This window comes from Balaenoptera borealis, assembly GCF_965194805.1.
Source record: "Balaenoptera borealis genome assembly, chromosome: 15".
Classification (NCBI taxonomy): domain Eukaryota; kingdom Metazoa; phylum Chordata; class Mammalia; order Artiodactyla; family Balaenopteridae; genus Balaenoptera; species Balaenoptera borealis.
In genome coordinates, this window is record NC_138871.1 from 51,771,041 (window position 1) to 51,786,489 (window position 15,449).

Consider the following 15,449-nt stretch of genomic DNA (forward strand, 5'->3'; position numbering starts at 1 on the left):
CAGAAACAAGAGAAGTCCCTGCTCGCCGTAACTAGAGAAAGCCCACCCGCAGCAAAGAAGACCCAACACAGCCAAAAATAAATAAATAAATAAATTTATTTTTTTAAAAGTATATGTTATTAAATAGACTATCTCCAGAGCATTTTAGAAAGTAGTAATACTTAACTGTAATAATCATTCAAGTTTCTAAATAAACTTACATGGAATATAAAACCTGAATTCTAAGTAGCCATATCAACTGCAGCTATTTACAGCTAGTTGTCACTACTAGTAGATAGAATCAGCAACTGAGTGGATGTTAGTTCCGTTTGATAATACTATATAGAGAATACTGATAGAGAATATGGCTGTTTTTCTTCTTGGAGGTAGATCAACGTTTGTGGTGATTTGTGTGTGTGTGTGTGTGTGTATTTTTTGTTTTGACCTGTTGAGTTTGAGACACTTGTGAGATACTTAAGTAGAGTGGGCATTTGGGATATATGTGATCTAAAGTTCAGGAGAGAGGTTTGGTCTGGAGATAGATTTTGGAGTCGTTAAACCTGAAATCTGCCCATCTTTCTCCACTTCACAGTCACAACTATAGTCCAGGTCAACATCATCTCTCATCTAGGCCACTACGATGGTAGTCTACATGAATGGTACCCCCTACGGTTTGTGTTCTGCACAAACATACACAGTGGCTCTGATAATATCTTCCTAAATTAGTTCCCCTGCATCTATGCCTGATGCTCCTAATTTGTTCTCTATAATATAGCATAATCTTATAAAGTGCAAAACTGAAAATGTCCCTTTCTTGCTTAATCCATCAAAGGGACCCTTAGGTCAAAGTCCAAAGGCCTTAACATGGTGTACGAGACTCTGCCTAACTTAGCCCCTGTCTAACATCTCTGGCCTTATCTTTTGCCACTCTTCCTTGTTCTCCCCACTTGAGATGTCTGAATAGGCCATGCTTTCTCCTCCCTCAGGGTCTTTACAAATGCTACTATCTTTGCCTAAAATACTCTTCATTTCATTCTTACTTGAATGTACATTTCACCTAGCTCTGGCTAATGACTATCATTCATATTTCAGCTTAAAAATCTTAAGAGAGACTTTCTCTAACATCCCAGACTACAGAGGGCCCCAAGTTCTTTTCTTCCATAATTGCCTATACTTTTTAATAACATTTGGCACACCTGAGATGGCTCAATACGCATCTTTCCTAACTGACTGAAAGCTCCATAATGGCAGACAAAACAGTTGTCTGTTTTGTTTACTGCTCAAATATTTATTGTCTGACAGATCTTGCTTCCAGCTCTGCTACTACATAACTGTGACATCTATAAAATGAGATGGTTGAACTTTTGTTCTACAATAATCTAAGTGCTATTAAAAACTGAAATTCAAATATTACTAGCTTTCCTGTAGATATATACATGGTAAGACCTACCTTTCCTACTTGTATGTACATTTCCAACATGTGTGAGTGTGTGTATAAATTATGTACACATAATTTATGTAAATGAGAGCTAGTAGTTTCTTACATAAAAAAATTCATTGAATGCTTATTGATACCAGGTGTTTTACTAGTATTAACTCTTTTAATCTTTGTAACAACTCGACCAGGCAACTGCTATTATCAGTGTCCATTTTATGTGGAAACAGATGCAGAGAGATTAAATAGTGTGCCCACATCACAAATCTTGACATGGCACAACTGGGATATAAGCTCAGGGAATAATGTGACTCCAGAGCTCATGCTCTTCACTAGTATACTAGCTGTCATCCTATCTAGATTGCTTCATAAGAACAACAACAAAAAAAGCTACATACTATCATCAATATATCTGACTCAGTATCTATCAATACATCCTCAACCTAATGCTCTTCCATATGTAGTCCAAACTAGACAAACCTGTTCAAATACTTCCTGTACATTTCTCTATATGCTTGCTCCTACTATTCTAAACATCAGGATTGTCTACCCTCCCTACCACCAATCAGTCAAAACCCTAATATTTAAGTCCTCATTTAATGACAACTCCTCCATGTAATTCCCACCTGAACTTCTCTGAGGGATTTTCAATCTCTCTCACAATGTTCCAATTGCATTTATATGTCCTCTTTTTACAGTAGTTATTTGTGTCAACAGCTCAAAAGAAACAATTAACATGAAATCACTTTATAAACACTAAAGTTCTATATTATAAAATATTTAATCCAGACTAAATAAAAAACCAGAGGAGACTAGGAAACAATGGGTTCAACACACCTAAGCAGAATACTGCAAGCAAGTACAACCTGGCTCTAACTTGCTGCCAACTAGAGGAGAAACACAAAGGTAAAATTACACTCAAATTATACTGCATGATAAGTTTTTTTCAATTAAACAAAGGAGACATTTTAATCAAACTATATGGAACAAAAAGTTGAAGGGTGAAATATGATATTCATTAAAAAAATATTTACTGAGCAATTAACTTTCAAGTAAAGAATATTATGTTAGATACTATGTTCCATTCTGCTCTGTGATCTTTTCACTTCCTAAATTTCAGTTCGCTACTTAAGAAATATTTGGAAAACAGTTTTATCACAAAAGGAAACTTTTAAACATCAATTATTTTAATTCCATCTGAACAACATGTTCTTTTGAAGTTGCAATTAAAGAAAGCCTAATGCTAATCCATGTGTATTAAGAACTACTAAAGGAAAAGTTTGAAAAAAACAGAGATAATGAGTTGTTAAAGGTACTGACACACCATTAATAAGCCTCCATTATGACTATAAAATCCACCTTACTCAATCCCACTCATTGGGGAAAGTTCCTACTCTGTGTTCCCACAGTACTAGAATCCATGTCTAGAAGGGTATGTCTCACACTGCAATTATTTACTTTCATGCATCTGATTCTTGTTACTAAACCCAATTTTTTCTCCGTAATTTAAGAATGGTCCTAGGTGTACACAATGTAGGTTAGCTTTTGAATATCGGAAAAAGCTAAAGCATTAAAAGTCAAAGCACTAACACCTGTATATATGCAACAGAAAGACAATCCCATGACTCTTTCACAATTTCCCAAAGGATCTTTAATAGATTCTTAAAGGCTCTCTTAACTATGAAGAAATAATCAGGGCAAAACAACAGGTTCAGAATTTTGTGACATCTATATACAATCAGTGGACGGCATTAAGTGGCAATAATTTCGGAAGAAATGAAAGTTTTTTGTCAAGATTTTAGAAAAAAAAGACATGACCACTCCCTGAATTAAAATTATCAGGAAGATAATTTTGGGAAGATGGCAGCTGTCGTGGCAGCAAATTTTTGATTCCTTGCAAATCTTCACATAAAAACAGGCAGAGCAGCTATAGAGCAAACTCCAAACCCATGGGTAATAACTACAATAAAACTATTTAACAAAGTCTCCCCGCAAACCTCAAAATACAAGGACGTAAACAAACCACCAACAGCCCACAGACTTATTTTCTATCAGTGTCTAAGTGAGAGAAAATAGAGGGAAGCAATGAGGTGTCTGAGGGACTTAAGAAGCACAAAACAGCCAAAAGGTAGTCCCTGGAAAGTACTGAGAGACAGTTTGTGAACAGAAGCTGAAGCTATTCCAAAAGTGGGTAAGTGCAAGGGGTCTACAGTAAAGCCTACAGGCATGGAACAATCTAGTCCCTTTGAGCTCTCAAAACTTGACCTTTGGGGCTCTCTTCCAAGACAGACCCTAGACTTAAGAGGAAGTACTGGGAATAGAAACAAAATTGAGCAGGATAGGGAAAAACAAGATTAAGGAAAGAGGGTCCACACAGAAGTGCCAGAGTAGAAAGAGCCAGAAAATCTCAGAAAGCCATCCACCATTTTTTAAATGATGGATAAAAACAAAAAACAGAGGACTGTGAAGTTAAAAGAGCTATCGGAACCAAGCCTCCTCTTACAAGTTCAAGAAAACTAGTTTCATATAAAGAAATGATGAAAAGTGTTGAGGGTTGAATATCATACAAAGTTACAATAAGGAAAGAGAAACAGAAAAATAGTTAAACTCGGGACTTCCCCGGTGGTCCAGTGGATAAGACCATGCGCTCCCAATGCAGGGGGCCTCGGTTCGATCCCTGGCCAGGGAACTAGATCCCGCATGAATGCCGCAACTAAGAGTTCTCATGCTTCAACTAAGAAGCCCGCATGCCGCAACTAAGAAGTTCGCATGCCGCAACTAAAGAAGCCTGCATGTTGCAACAAGGATCCCGCGTGCTACAGCTAAGACCCAGCACAGCCTAAATAAAATAAATATTAAAAAAAAAAAAGAAAAATAGTTAAACTCAGAGAAGCAGGGCAGAGGGGGAAATGGGAGTTGTTCCATGGGTACAAGTTTCCATTTCATGAGGTGAATATGTTTTAGAGATCTGCTGTACAACACATTTCCTATAGTTAACAATACTGTATTGTACACTTAAAATTTTAAGAGGGTAGATCTCGTGTTAAATGTTCTTACCACAGTAAAAATAAATAAGTAAATAAAATAAAGATATAAAAGAAAAAACAGGGAATAAAATGATATCCTACAATGAAAGCATGCCAGAAAGAGATGCTCACAGGAGAGATAAAAATGAGCTTCTATTTCAAAAAGAGCTTAAAAAAATTATGTAAGACATGAAAAAAAAATCAGAATTAGAAAAGCTCAGGAAAGTGGCGGGGTGGTGGTGGTGGTGGTGGTGGTGTGATGAATTGGGTGATTGGGATTGACATGTATACACTAATATGTATAAAATAGATAACTAATAAGAACCTGCTGTATAAAAAAATAAATAAAATTTAAAAATTAAAAAAAACCGAAAAGCTCAGAAATAAAGTGACAGAGCTCAAGAAAGAATCTGAAATAAAAGGAAAAAAAAAAAAACCATTTCAGAAATGAAGACTTAAGTTAAAGGAATATGAGAAAAAATAAACATATAAGATAAAGCCTTAAAAGAAACAAGGGTAAAAAGGAAGAAAACTTAATCAGAAAGAAATAAAGAGGAAGGGAGAGAGGAAGGGTGCAAGCAGGCTAACCACACTGTCTAAGGACACATACTTGGGTAATAAAACCAAAAAGAAACTTAAGGGATTTTCAAAAAAGTTAGAATAGTGGTTAGTTTTTGAAGGAAGGGAGTTATGCTTTGGAAGAGGCACTCGAAAGGGCTTCTAAGGTGGCTGGCAAAATTCTATTCCTTAACCTGGAAGATGGTTACATGAGGGTTGGCCTTAGAATAATTCACTGCTGCACATTTCTTGTGTGGTTTTCTGCATCTACATTTTATTTTATAGCAAAAAGCATTTAAAAAATTTAGAAAATAAAAAACCATAAATGGTATTAATTTAAAACTACTTCTAGCTATCAGTAGAAAACACAGTAACAAAAAGCTCTTGGAATAATCTTCAAAATGACTTAAAAAAATTACACGGCAAACCAAGAGACAAGTTTCCCACAGCGTTTCATCCTGATGTTTGGCAAACAGGACAATGAATTAAAAGTCCACCGTCTTATTATACAGAACCTACCTGTTCTGTTTTTCACATGTAACAGATGGTTTTAAAGTGTTTGACATTTACTCATTCTTAGAATAAATTGCAACTAATACTTAAAATTTGTAAAAGATTTTTTCAGTTAAGAGGTACTCTAAAACTGCCAAGAAAACTCACCTTTGAGACAAACATGGTGTTCTTAAAAATAAATATAATTAAATTCAACAAGCATTCACTCAGCACATGTTATGTATGAGGTGTTTACAATTTAGTTGAAGAGATATGTAACACATATAAGAGGAAGCTATATATAGTAAGTGCTTTGAGAAGGTACAAAGTAATATGGGTTCAGAAGAAGAAAAGGGCATCCCACCTGCATTAAAATTCTAACCAGACGCATCTCATATTCCTCCAATCCATCTTCTACAATACTGGCAGAATGATCTTTCAAAGACCCCAAATCCCCCTTTTAAAACACTTCACAAAATAACAGTACACAGCAGGCAATTCAAAAGCCTTACAAGAACCAGGCAGGCAACAAACAAGTGAAGCTGGTCTGCTGTAAGACAACAGAGAATGATGGTAACTGCCAAAAGAGGGCAGCTGCTTATAAGCTTCAGCCAATCAACCTATGAAACCAATGCTGCCACGATGTTCAATTTTTCAAGGGACAAAAGAACTCTAGATTTTTGTGTGAAATGTACCAATATTTAAATGTTGGCAAATATGCAAAAAAAATTTTTTAAATATTCCAGGCCAAACAAAACACAACTGTAGGTAAAGGCTGCAAACTGTGGCTTACAGAAATGGGTCTGATATTAATATTCCAATAGAGGGTCCCTACTGGCCTCAAAATTGAATAATGGCTGTCTTCCAATTCAAAGGAAAAAAACGAACAATTTTCTCTTATAAAGTTTTCTTCAAACTTTAGCACCTGCTACCATTAGTCTACTAGCAATAGCAAAAATGCAAGAAAAAGTAGAAAAGGAACATTTGATCGTCGCCTCAAAACGGCTTAATCTTTTTTTGGTTGTGATTGTTTTTATCAAAAGTTGTGCTCATACCCACCATTTTACACTACGTAATGTGTTATGTGGTCAAATTTTCTATGCCTAAAATTGTTTCTAGATTGTATGATAGAATCAAATATACAAATGTATCTGTTCTTTAGCAAAAGAATGCCATGAGACTCCAGAAAAACCATGGGCCTAATAAAATCTACAATCTTTAGTACAGTGGCCTACAACTTCCATAAAAATTCTGGCTCCTGTTTGCACCTATTTCACACCACCCCAAGCTTCCTGAGTATACAATGCTCTTTAACTTCATGCTTTTAGATGTATTTTAGGCTCTCCACCCCATGTTTCAGAGAGACTCAAAGTCATCTCTCTAGGAACCTTCCTTGAATTATACAATTTTTTCCAATCATGCTTCCTTAGCATACTATTTAGAGCCCTATTATAGAACTTACTTGCTATTTCTGATTATTCATAATTATTTGCTTACCTTTCCAACTCAGCCACTAGACCAGTAGTTTTCAAACTTTTGATGCTACCCACAATAAGAAGTATATTTTTATAAGAGATCCATGATACACTTACATATGTAATGGAAACAAAATGAAATAGCACTTTTACCCTTACCACATACAACACACTGAAATTTTCTATTTGATTGTATTTAAGAGATGTTGGTCACAATTTACTATATTGATTCCCTAGCATACATTTAAGAAATATTGTACTAGAATATAAATCCTTGTAGGCAGAACAAAAATACATTCACTTTTATGCTCTACCGCAGACCATAACAATTAGTAAGCAAATGTTTAAATGAATGAATAAAAATAGCAGCATCCTGTACTAGAAAAGTAAAAGACTAATAAGGCTTTGAAGTCAAGCAGACCCATCACCTACCAACTTTCTTATGCAATCTCTGACAAATGACTTAACCCCCTTACATCCCAAGGAATAACACCACTTACTTAATTCACTATGACAATAAAGTAGTGGCATTCATGTCACAGAATAGGCATTCTATAAATATTAGTTTGCTCTCTTTACCCTGTATTCTTCCTTACTTTTTCCTGGGAAAGAAGTATCTCATCCTGGCAAATATCTATTTTTCAAAGACTTCAGGTCACAGCACAAAGAATATGAAATTTTAAAATCTGACAGACCTGGGCTCAAACATCCAGGTCTGCATTTACATAACTTCTGTTTCTTTATAATAAAATATGTCCTGCATAGTTGTTTTGGAGAATTAAATTATATACTCATGTGTCTAGTATAATGCCACGCCAGAAAATAGTAGGCACCTGATAAAAGGTAGTAATTGTTGCCATGATTATTAATAAATGTTGCTCAATCAGCATAGAGGTAGAATTTAAATTGAACTTTTAAGGATGGAGGAGTTGGACAGAGGCATAGGGCAGGCAGAAGGAACAGTAAAACCTCAATTTACAAGAAATCTCTTCCTTTTTTCCTGTATTTCCTCTTTTAAGATAAACAAACCACAAGGATATAAGTTTATCAATTTCCTCAACTCTCTACCTCCAAGGTTATATAAAAACTCAAAATAACTGTTCTCTGTGTCAAAATTCTAATTTAAATATTAAATTATGCTCAGAGGGCTGAACACCATAAAATGTGAAAAGTGTAAATGTATTAATAATACATTTTAGGGAGAATTTCAATAAGAGTCCAAAGTAATAGTGCTTTTAGTTAACCCAGTTAAGTAGAAAAAATTAACTGAAATTCTTATTCAACACGTCTTTCAAACCACTTCTTAGGAAAAAACCTCTAAGTAGCAAAAGCACCAAATGCCTCTGAAATAAAATCAAGAAGCCAAGAATTTTCTTATACAACCTGCAAACTTTATAAGATACGAAGATAATTAACAATAATTAAACTACTCTGCTAATTAAACAGTAATACATCTACTTGGAGAGAATCAAAGTAATTTTCCCTTATCCATGCTGGTAGCAAAAAGATGGTTATTGTAATGGTATATATATTTAATCTTTGTGATAACAGCATATTTTCTAAATGGCTACTTAAGAACTTTATTTAGCCTTTTAGGCTTACAGTAATACTATGCTTACAACTGTCAGTGAAATAAGACCTATGTAGGTGAGGGGATAAATTCTATTTATTTTATGTTCACATCAGGCAGACTCCAAAAGAGTAGAAATGATGTCTCTTGCTCACCACTATACCCTTAGCGCTTAAATACAGAAGATGCTCAATGAATATTTGTCCAACTTTAATGTTTATTTATGGACAAGAAAATTAGGTCGAGGGAAATAAAGAAATACATGAATTAAAATTAGGTCAAGGCCTTGAGCATGAGCTGTGCTTGGTAACTTGATTCCAAAGAGTATGATTGGGTGAAACTCGACAAAGACCTCAAACAGGTGATCAATGTTTGTTAACATTATATCAATTTTATGTTCTTAGTATATACCCTTAATACGCTGTGAAGAAAATGGCACTTCACCTCTGTTCTCTTCCTCCCTAAAACTCTAACCCCAGTCTAATCATGAGGAAAATGTTAGATAAATCTCAACTGAGGGACGTTCTATAAGATTTCTGACTAGTACTCCTAAAAACTGTCACAATCATCAGAAATAAGAAAAATTTGAGAAACTAGAATTCTGGAACAGAAAAAGGACACTAGGGAAAAACTAATGAAATCTGAATAAAGTATGCAATTTAGTTAACAGTAAAGTAGCAATTTTGTTTCCTTAGTTGTGACAACTGTACCACTGTAATATAAGATGTCAACCATAGGGTAAACTGGGTGAGGTATACTCTACTATCTTGCTACTTTTCTGTAACTGCAAAACTATTCTAAAATTAAACATTTATTTAAATTTAAGGGGGTAAGGGGAATAAGAAATATATGAATCAAAATCCTTTGGAAGTGGATGATGATAAACATTCTTTTGGTTCCTATATATTTGGTAGCATTCTCATAGAGTGGAAATTAAGTTATTGAACAAGTCTACAGTATTAATTATGAAGTCACATATGACCAAAGCAGATGCCCCTTATTCTTGTTTCCCAAAGCATCATTCTTAGGCCTCAACACTTCAATTACTAACTCTATAACAAAAAATTGTAACATTAGCTGTCACCTCTATATTGAATGGATTATCTCACAGCTCTAATCTCTAGTCATTAAAGGTTATATTCACCTTGATATCTCCCACTCACCTAACATTCCAACTAAACTCACCATCTTCTTGATTATGCTCCCCTTCCAAACCTCCTCCTCAAAGTTATTAATTTGTCCTTTAATAGATCTCTTTCCTTCCCATAGTCAATAATTAGTCCTGCACACTGCTGTCAAATGAACCTTCCTCAAATAAGGATTTTATCCTATCATTCCCAAGCTTAAATGCCACCTTTTTTTTTTTTTGGCATTAAACCATGTTTAAATTCAAAAGTGATGTTTTCAAGCCCATCCATAATTGGTTATTCCTTTGTACCCTTCACTTATAAAGAAAGACCTTTCCATCCATCTCTCCACCTCATAAGTGCTGCCTTTTCTTTACTCAGAAAATAATCAAATACTCACTAAGCATATAACATATACCTGAGGGGGGGGGGGGCGGAAAGACTCCTCTGGGTGGTCAAAGACTATAATTTTCTTGGGGTGATAAAACCTAAAAAGATAACAAAGAATATGGGAATTTGTTTTATTCAAGGCTGTAGCCTCAGTTACTATAACAGTGCCTGGCACATGGTAGGTGCTCAAAAAATATTTATTAAATAAAAACAAGGCAGTATAGAATGCTACAACCCAACAGAATAATATGCTATTAGAGAAAAGAATTTCAGTGGGAGAGGTGGAAGACAGGTCTAAAATTCTATGATTCTAAGGCTCACAGGACAATCAAGATTTTAACCAAGCCTCAAGTTTGAGAAGATCTTCAACAGTTAAGAGGATGTGTGCAGGTGCATTTCCAACAGAAAAATGTTGTATCAGCAAATGTAAAAAGTAGTAAGTTGTTATACCATGTTGAAGTAGTGAATAATGAACAGTTCCTGTAGGTTAGTGGAAGATAAGAAGAGAGAAGACTGGGACCAAAGTTTGAAAAATCTTGAGAAGAAATTTGGTATTATGCTTGAAATAAGGTGTTGTGGTTGTTAGAGTGATACAACCTTTAGGAAAATTAATCTAATGCGAGTAACATGAAGGTTAGACTTTTGAAAACAAAAGCCTTACTTTCTTCAAGAAGCCTCCCCTATCTACTCAAACCCTCTAGTTTCGTTCTCAACTGTTACAGCACCTGCCTGCATCACACAATTTAACTCCGAATTATATCATCTCACATTGTAAACTTTTTTTCACATATATTAATCATGTCTCTTCAACCCAAGAATAGGAATCAAACATTAGAGCACTTTTTCTTCCCTAAGAAATCAGCAAAGGGACTTCCCTGGTGGTCCAGTGGTAAAAAATCCGCCTTCCAATGCAGGGGACCCAGGTTTGATCCCTGGTCAGGGAACTAAGATCCCGCATGCCGTGGGGTAACTAAGCCAGTGCGCCACAACTAGAGAGAGAAAACCCGAACACCACAACTAGAGAGAAGCCTGCGGGCCGCAACGAAGACCCCACACAGCCAAAAATAAAAAATTAAAAAAAAAAAATCAGCAAAGAATTGGGCCCTCAAAACTTTGTTTTTGGAGGACCTTTTTGCATTTATGCAAAACCCACTTACTAAAATGACAACAATCTAAAAGCAAGGCACACACATACAAGCTGCCATAAGAACAAGATTAATCCTTGTTTGGATGGCACTTTTTAAAATTTTATTTGATAGCCGGATCCCATAACTAATAATGTAGCTATCTCCCAGCATATGTTTTCAGTGCTTCCTGCTTTATATAAGTATTTCTTCACCTCATTTAGTTTTCTTTCTCAACTATGCACTGCTCTCAGTTGTCAGCACACATATTCATTTCTCAATTGCATTATCTTTTGCACACCTAAGACTCTCCAATCTTTTTAACTATTAGCTTCACTGACTGAAAACCACTATTACGGCATAATTAAAATTCTAATAAATGGTGCTACTGTAACTTCTCCGCACAGTTCTTTTAAACATGCTAAATGTTTTCTATGGTTTAGCACTCTTCAAGTAAAACTGATTCAAATAAAAACATGTTACAGAAATAATTCAAATTCACCAAAACATTTACAAAATGAAACATGATGCACTAGTAACCAAGGACTGTATGTAATTCTTAAATTCTAAAAATTCCAAACTCTCCAAAAGTTTATCTTCAACCTTTATCTTACTTTAGAATAATTTATTTAAAATTATTTCATTTTATTTTACTTTTTATTAATTTTTTGATCTTCAGCCCTTGATCTTTTACTTTTATATATTCTAAAACTTTAATTTCATACCCTTAATATCTGTTGACATTAACATTTATATGAACTGTTAATACTTTTCCTTAAAAAGGCTTAAGAAAGTGCCCATGCACAAATCAAACAAGTATTTATTTTATCCCTAAGCAAGTATTTTCACTGGTAATATATTTATATCTTTTCAGTTCACAATTTTTATGTAGAAAGAGAAAAACTGAGATTTTTATGAAACTATCAAAAAGAAATCCTGCAGAATGTGATTATTTCTGTTTACATTAGAAACTCTCATTAATGACTCTGAAATTCAAACGATTTTTTCCCAAAGTTGAGAAACTCCATAATGTACTCTTCTATTCCCCATCACTCCTTAATGGTACCTAAAACTGCTGCTTAGATTTTAAAGATAAATCATCAAAACAGCAGAAGGCAAAAATGTCAATATATACCTTACAAGGACTGCTAGAAAACAAAGTCTTCCATTCGGTTGGAACAGAGATAGACATGAACGGTTCAGCTTTTTCCACTTCCCCATCTCAGAAAACACCAAAATAAACGTGGAGGCAAAGCTACTGCATGGTTACAAAACCCCCTGGCTACCAGTGAAGCCTCAGCCCTAGCTGCGCTAGGGCGCTCAGTTACACTCAACCGGCCACGTGGCTGTCACAAGCAGAAGACAAGATTAACAGCGTAAACTAACCTAGAAATAATAACCTCCTCCCACAACCTCGGAGTTGGGGTAGAAGAAATAAAGTATGTGTCATTTCTTTGCACGCTAAGACTTTTTTCTGTAAGGAGAAAACCAAGTACAGAGGCTGCTTTAAAGAGGCTTTAAAGCAGAAATCAGGTCCAGGAAGATCCCGAGAGTGTGCCCCCAGTGAATTAAGACACGCCAACTCCCATGAGCTGCGATGGGAACAGAGGCATTCTGCAAAGGGGCAATGGGGTGGAGTTGAGTAAGATGCAGCACTACGCACATGGGCCGCTTTCCCCTGACTCCCACCGTCCTCCCGGGTTCCAGCCTCGCTGCTGTTGCGATGGGGCGAACTCAGAAGGCTGAAGGGCCTCGCACACGCCCACACGACCTCTCACCTTCCCCGTAAGGGCAGAGGTAACCAAGGGCCCAAGAGAAGCGGCGAACAGGAAGTGTCCATATTGCAGCGCTGAAACACTAACTCCCATCCCACCAAGACAGCCACCCTCTGAGGCCCCCCGGGCGCCCGCTGGAGGAGGGGCCAGAGGGTGCCGGGGTCGGCCACCCCCACATCCGGGACCCGCCCCTGCCCACCCCCAACGCCCAGCCGCCCCGCTGCTCGAAGTTCACTGCCGGCCGCGCCCGGAGCCTCCCCGGGCACTATTTGGCCGGGCCCAGCCAGTCCGCACGGGGCCGGGCGAGGACTCCACGCCCGGCACGTCTCGCAGCACTTTATGCCGGGGGCGGGGGGAGGGGTGGGTGTGTGCTGCAAAGACTCCCGACGGGCTTGGGGCGCTTCCCCCAACAGCAGATTCGTCCCGAGTCGAGCGCTAAGCGTCCTCGGGGCCACCTCCGAGCCTTTCTGAAGAGCCGGCACCCCTCGCCGAGGTTTCCGCCGCGCGACACCCGCTCCCGGGCGGTCATTACACCCCTCAGGAAAAACTCCTAACTCCTCACGGGGCCGCACTACCCTCAGTTCGCCACCCCCCCGGGAGCCCACACGCCACCCAAGGCGCGCGCAGGGGAGACCCCCGCGCCAGCGCCAATCCCTCACGGGACAAAAATGTCCGGGCCCGTCCGGGGACAGCCGCCTCCGCGCCTCACGCCCGGCGGCCGCCGCACGCGCTGCCCGGAACGCGGACGCCGGGCGGCGCCGGCTGAGGAGGGCGCCGCTCCTCCCGGGACTCACCGTCAGCTCGGCCGCCGCAGCGGAGGGGTGAGGAACGAGCAGGGGAAGACACAATATGGCAGAGCACCGCAGCTGCTCCCGGCGGCTTCCAGTAGCCGCCTCCGGGAAGACGCGGCAACGAGCAGGCAGCGGCAGCTGCGGTGGCGGCCGCGGCAGTACCACATCCCCCTCCGGCTCTCTTCCTCCCCTCCCTCCGCCCTCCCCCGCTGCCATGGCAACGCGGCGCCAAGGAGATGAGCCCCGCCCCTCCCTCCGGTCCCCGCCTCCAGTGACCCCTTGGGAGGGGGGCTCCGCCCGTCCCTCCCTGTCCCCTCCCACCTCCTACCGGGGGGCCAGGCCTGGGACCCGGCAGGCTGCCCAGGCGGCAGGTGGGGGAGGAAGGGGGATGCGGTGTCCGGAAGGGCGGGGCTCGCACGGAAGGCAGGGCGGAGACGTTGTGGGCCAGTCGGGTTTCGGGCTGAGGAGGGGCTGGGGAAGGCGGGAAAATGGAAAGGCCTCGCTTGCCCCGGGAAGGACCTATAGGAATGCGGCGGGGCGCGGCGCGGCCGCTGAGTGGCGGAGATGGGGCGGAGGCGGAGCGCGACTGGGCGGAGCGACGGGTGGCCGCCCGGCTAGTCCGGCCGTGGAGCCTGTGCTGGGACTGCAGCGACGGCCCTCAAAAGCCCGATCTGTTGTGGGTTTCCTCAGGAGCTTTCCGCCATTGGCCAGGCTTTGAAAGAGCTTTAGGAACGGTAAAGCACTAATAGAAACTTAAAGTAGTATCACCCTCGCTTGACTGAAATTTTATGTGGAAACTAAGCTCAACGTGTCTGAGGTAAAAAGAAAAAAAAAAAGACTTAGGAATCAGATCCAAAATTTAATAAGCATTTACTGAGCGCTCACTAAGTGATATGGGCTGGGCTAAGTTCTTTACATGCATTGTCGTAACCATAGTGCTAAAATAGCATTGCCAGATAAAATACAGGTGAGTCCAGCTAAATCTGAATTTCAGCATAAGAATGTTCCATTTGGGAAATACTTCCTAGTTTGTTTTGGGTTTTTTTTGTTGTTAAATCTGCCAACCCTATCCTAACTCTTACTAATTCCAACTTTACAGATAAGGAAACTGAGGCATAGAAAAATAACCTGTCAAATAGAGGGTAAGTGACAAAATTAAGGCTCCATTTTACTGCTATCATTTTGATCCTGATAATTAAATCTCTGAGTTCCTATATCTACATCTTCAAAAACTAGAGTAGTGATACCTATCTCACAAATGTGTTGAATGGATTTTTTTTTAAAAGAGTATATGAAAGAGACCTGGACTGTGGCTGAGGCATAGTAGGTGCTAACAGAAGTTCATTTCCTTCCTGAAAAATGAATGTTAACTGTATATGTGCCAGGCTCTAAGTATAAAGTGGGCAGAATATGAAACAAGCTGCCTACTGACAATTAAACAAGTCAAACTGTGGGGGTGACAGAGATACAGAAGAATTATAGGAATCACAATATATAATAACAAAAATGGAAGTTTCATCCCCTCATTCCACAGATGAAAACACTGTTTATACGATTTGTCCAGTCATCTACTAGTTTTTTTCATTACACTGTCCTGGAGGGCCTCATAACTGCATTCAGAGTAAGAGACCACAAGGCAAATGTACAGTGTGCTTCATTTGAAGCAAGAGTTGCTTCACTTTCTCCCTTAAGCTCAATCACTGTTAC

The 15,449-nt window shown here is 39.1% G+C and overlaps 2 protein-coding genes across 8 annotated transcripts in view; one reads left to right on the forward strand and one right to left on the reverse strand.

Moving 5' to 3' along the window:
• The window catches only part of FOXN2 (forkhead box N2), a 56,673-nt gene extending 42,730 nt beyond the window's left edge, over nucleotides 1-13,943 (reverse strand). For 2 of the 4 annotated variants that reach the window (XM_082358257.1, XM_082358254.1), the window contains exon 1: nucleotides 13,746-13,943. The gene's annotated coding sequence lies outside the window, so the exon portion shown is untranslated. Of the gene's footprint in view, nucleotides 1-12,311; nucleotides 12,799-12,839; nucleotides 12,915-13,745 lie in introns of those variants that run through there. The other 2 variants (XM_082358255.1, XM_082358256.1) reach the window with 2 other exon arrangements.
• The window catches only part of LOC309612461 (uncharacterized protein), a 305,855-nt gene continuing 304,346 nt past the window's right edge, over nucleotides 13,941-15,449 (forward strand). For all 4 annotated transcript variants that reach the window (XR_014235133.1, XR_014235134.1, XM_082358367.1 and 1 more), the window contains exons 1-2: nucleotides 13,941-14,476; nucleotides 14,842-14,884. Coding sequence is in view for 2 of the 4 variants with exons in the window: in XM_082358367.1 (XP_082214493.1) it covers nucleotides 14,231-14,476; nucleotides 14,842-14,884 (289 nt within the window). In the remaining 2 variants the exon portion in view is untranslated. The remainder of the gene's footprint in view (nucleotides 14,477-14,841; nucleotides 14,885-15,449) is intronic.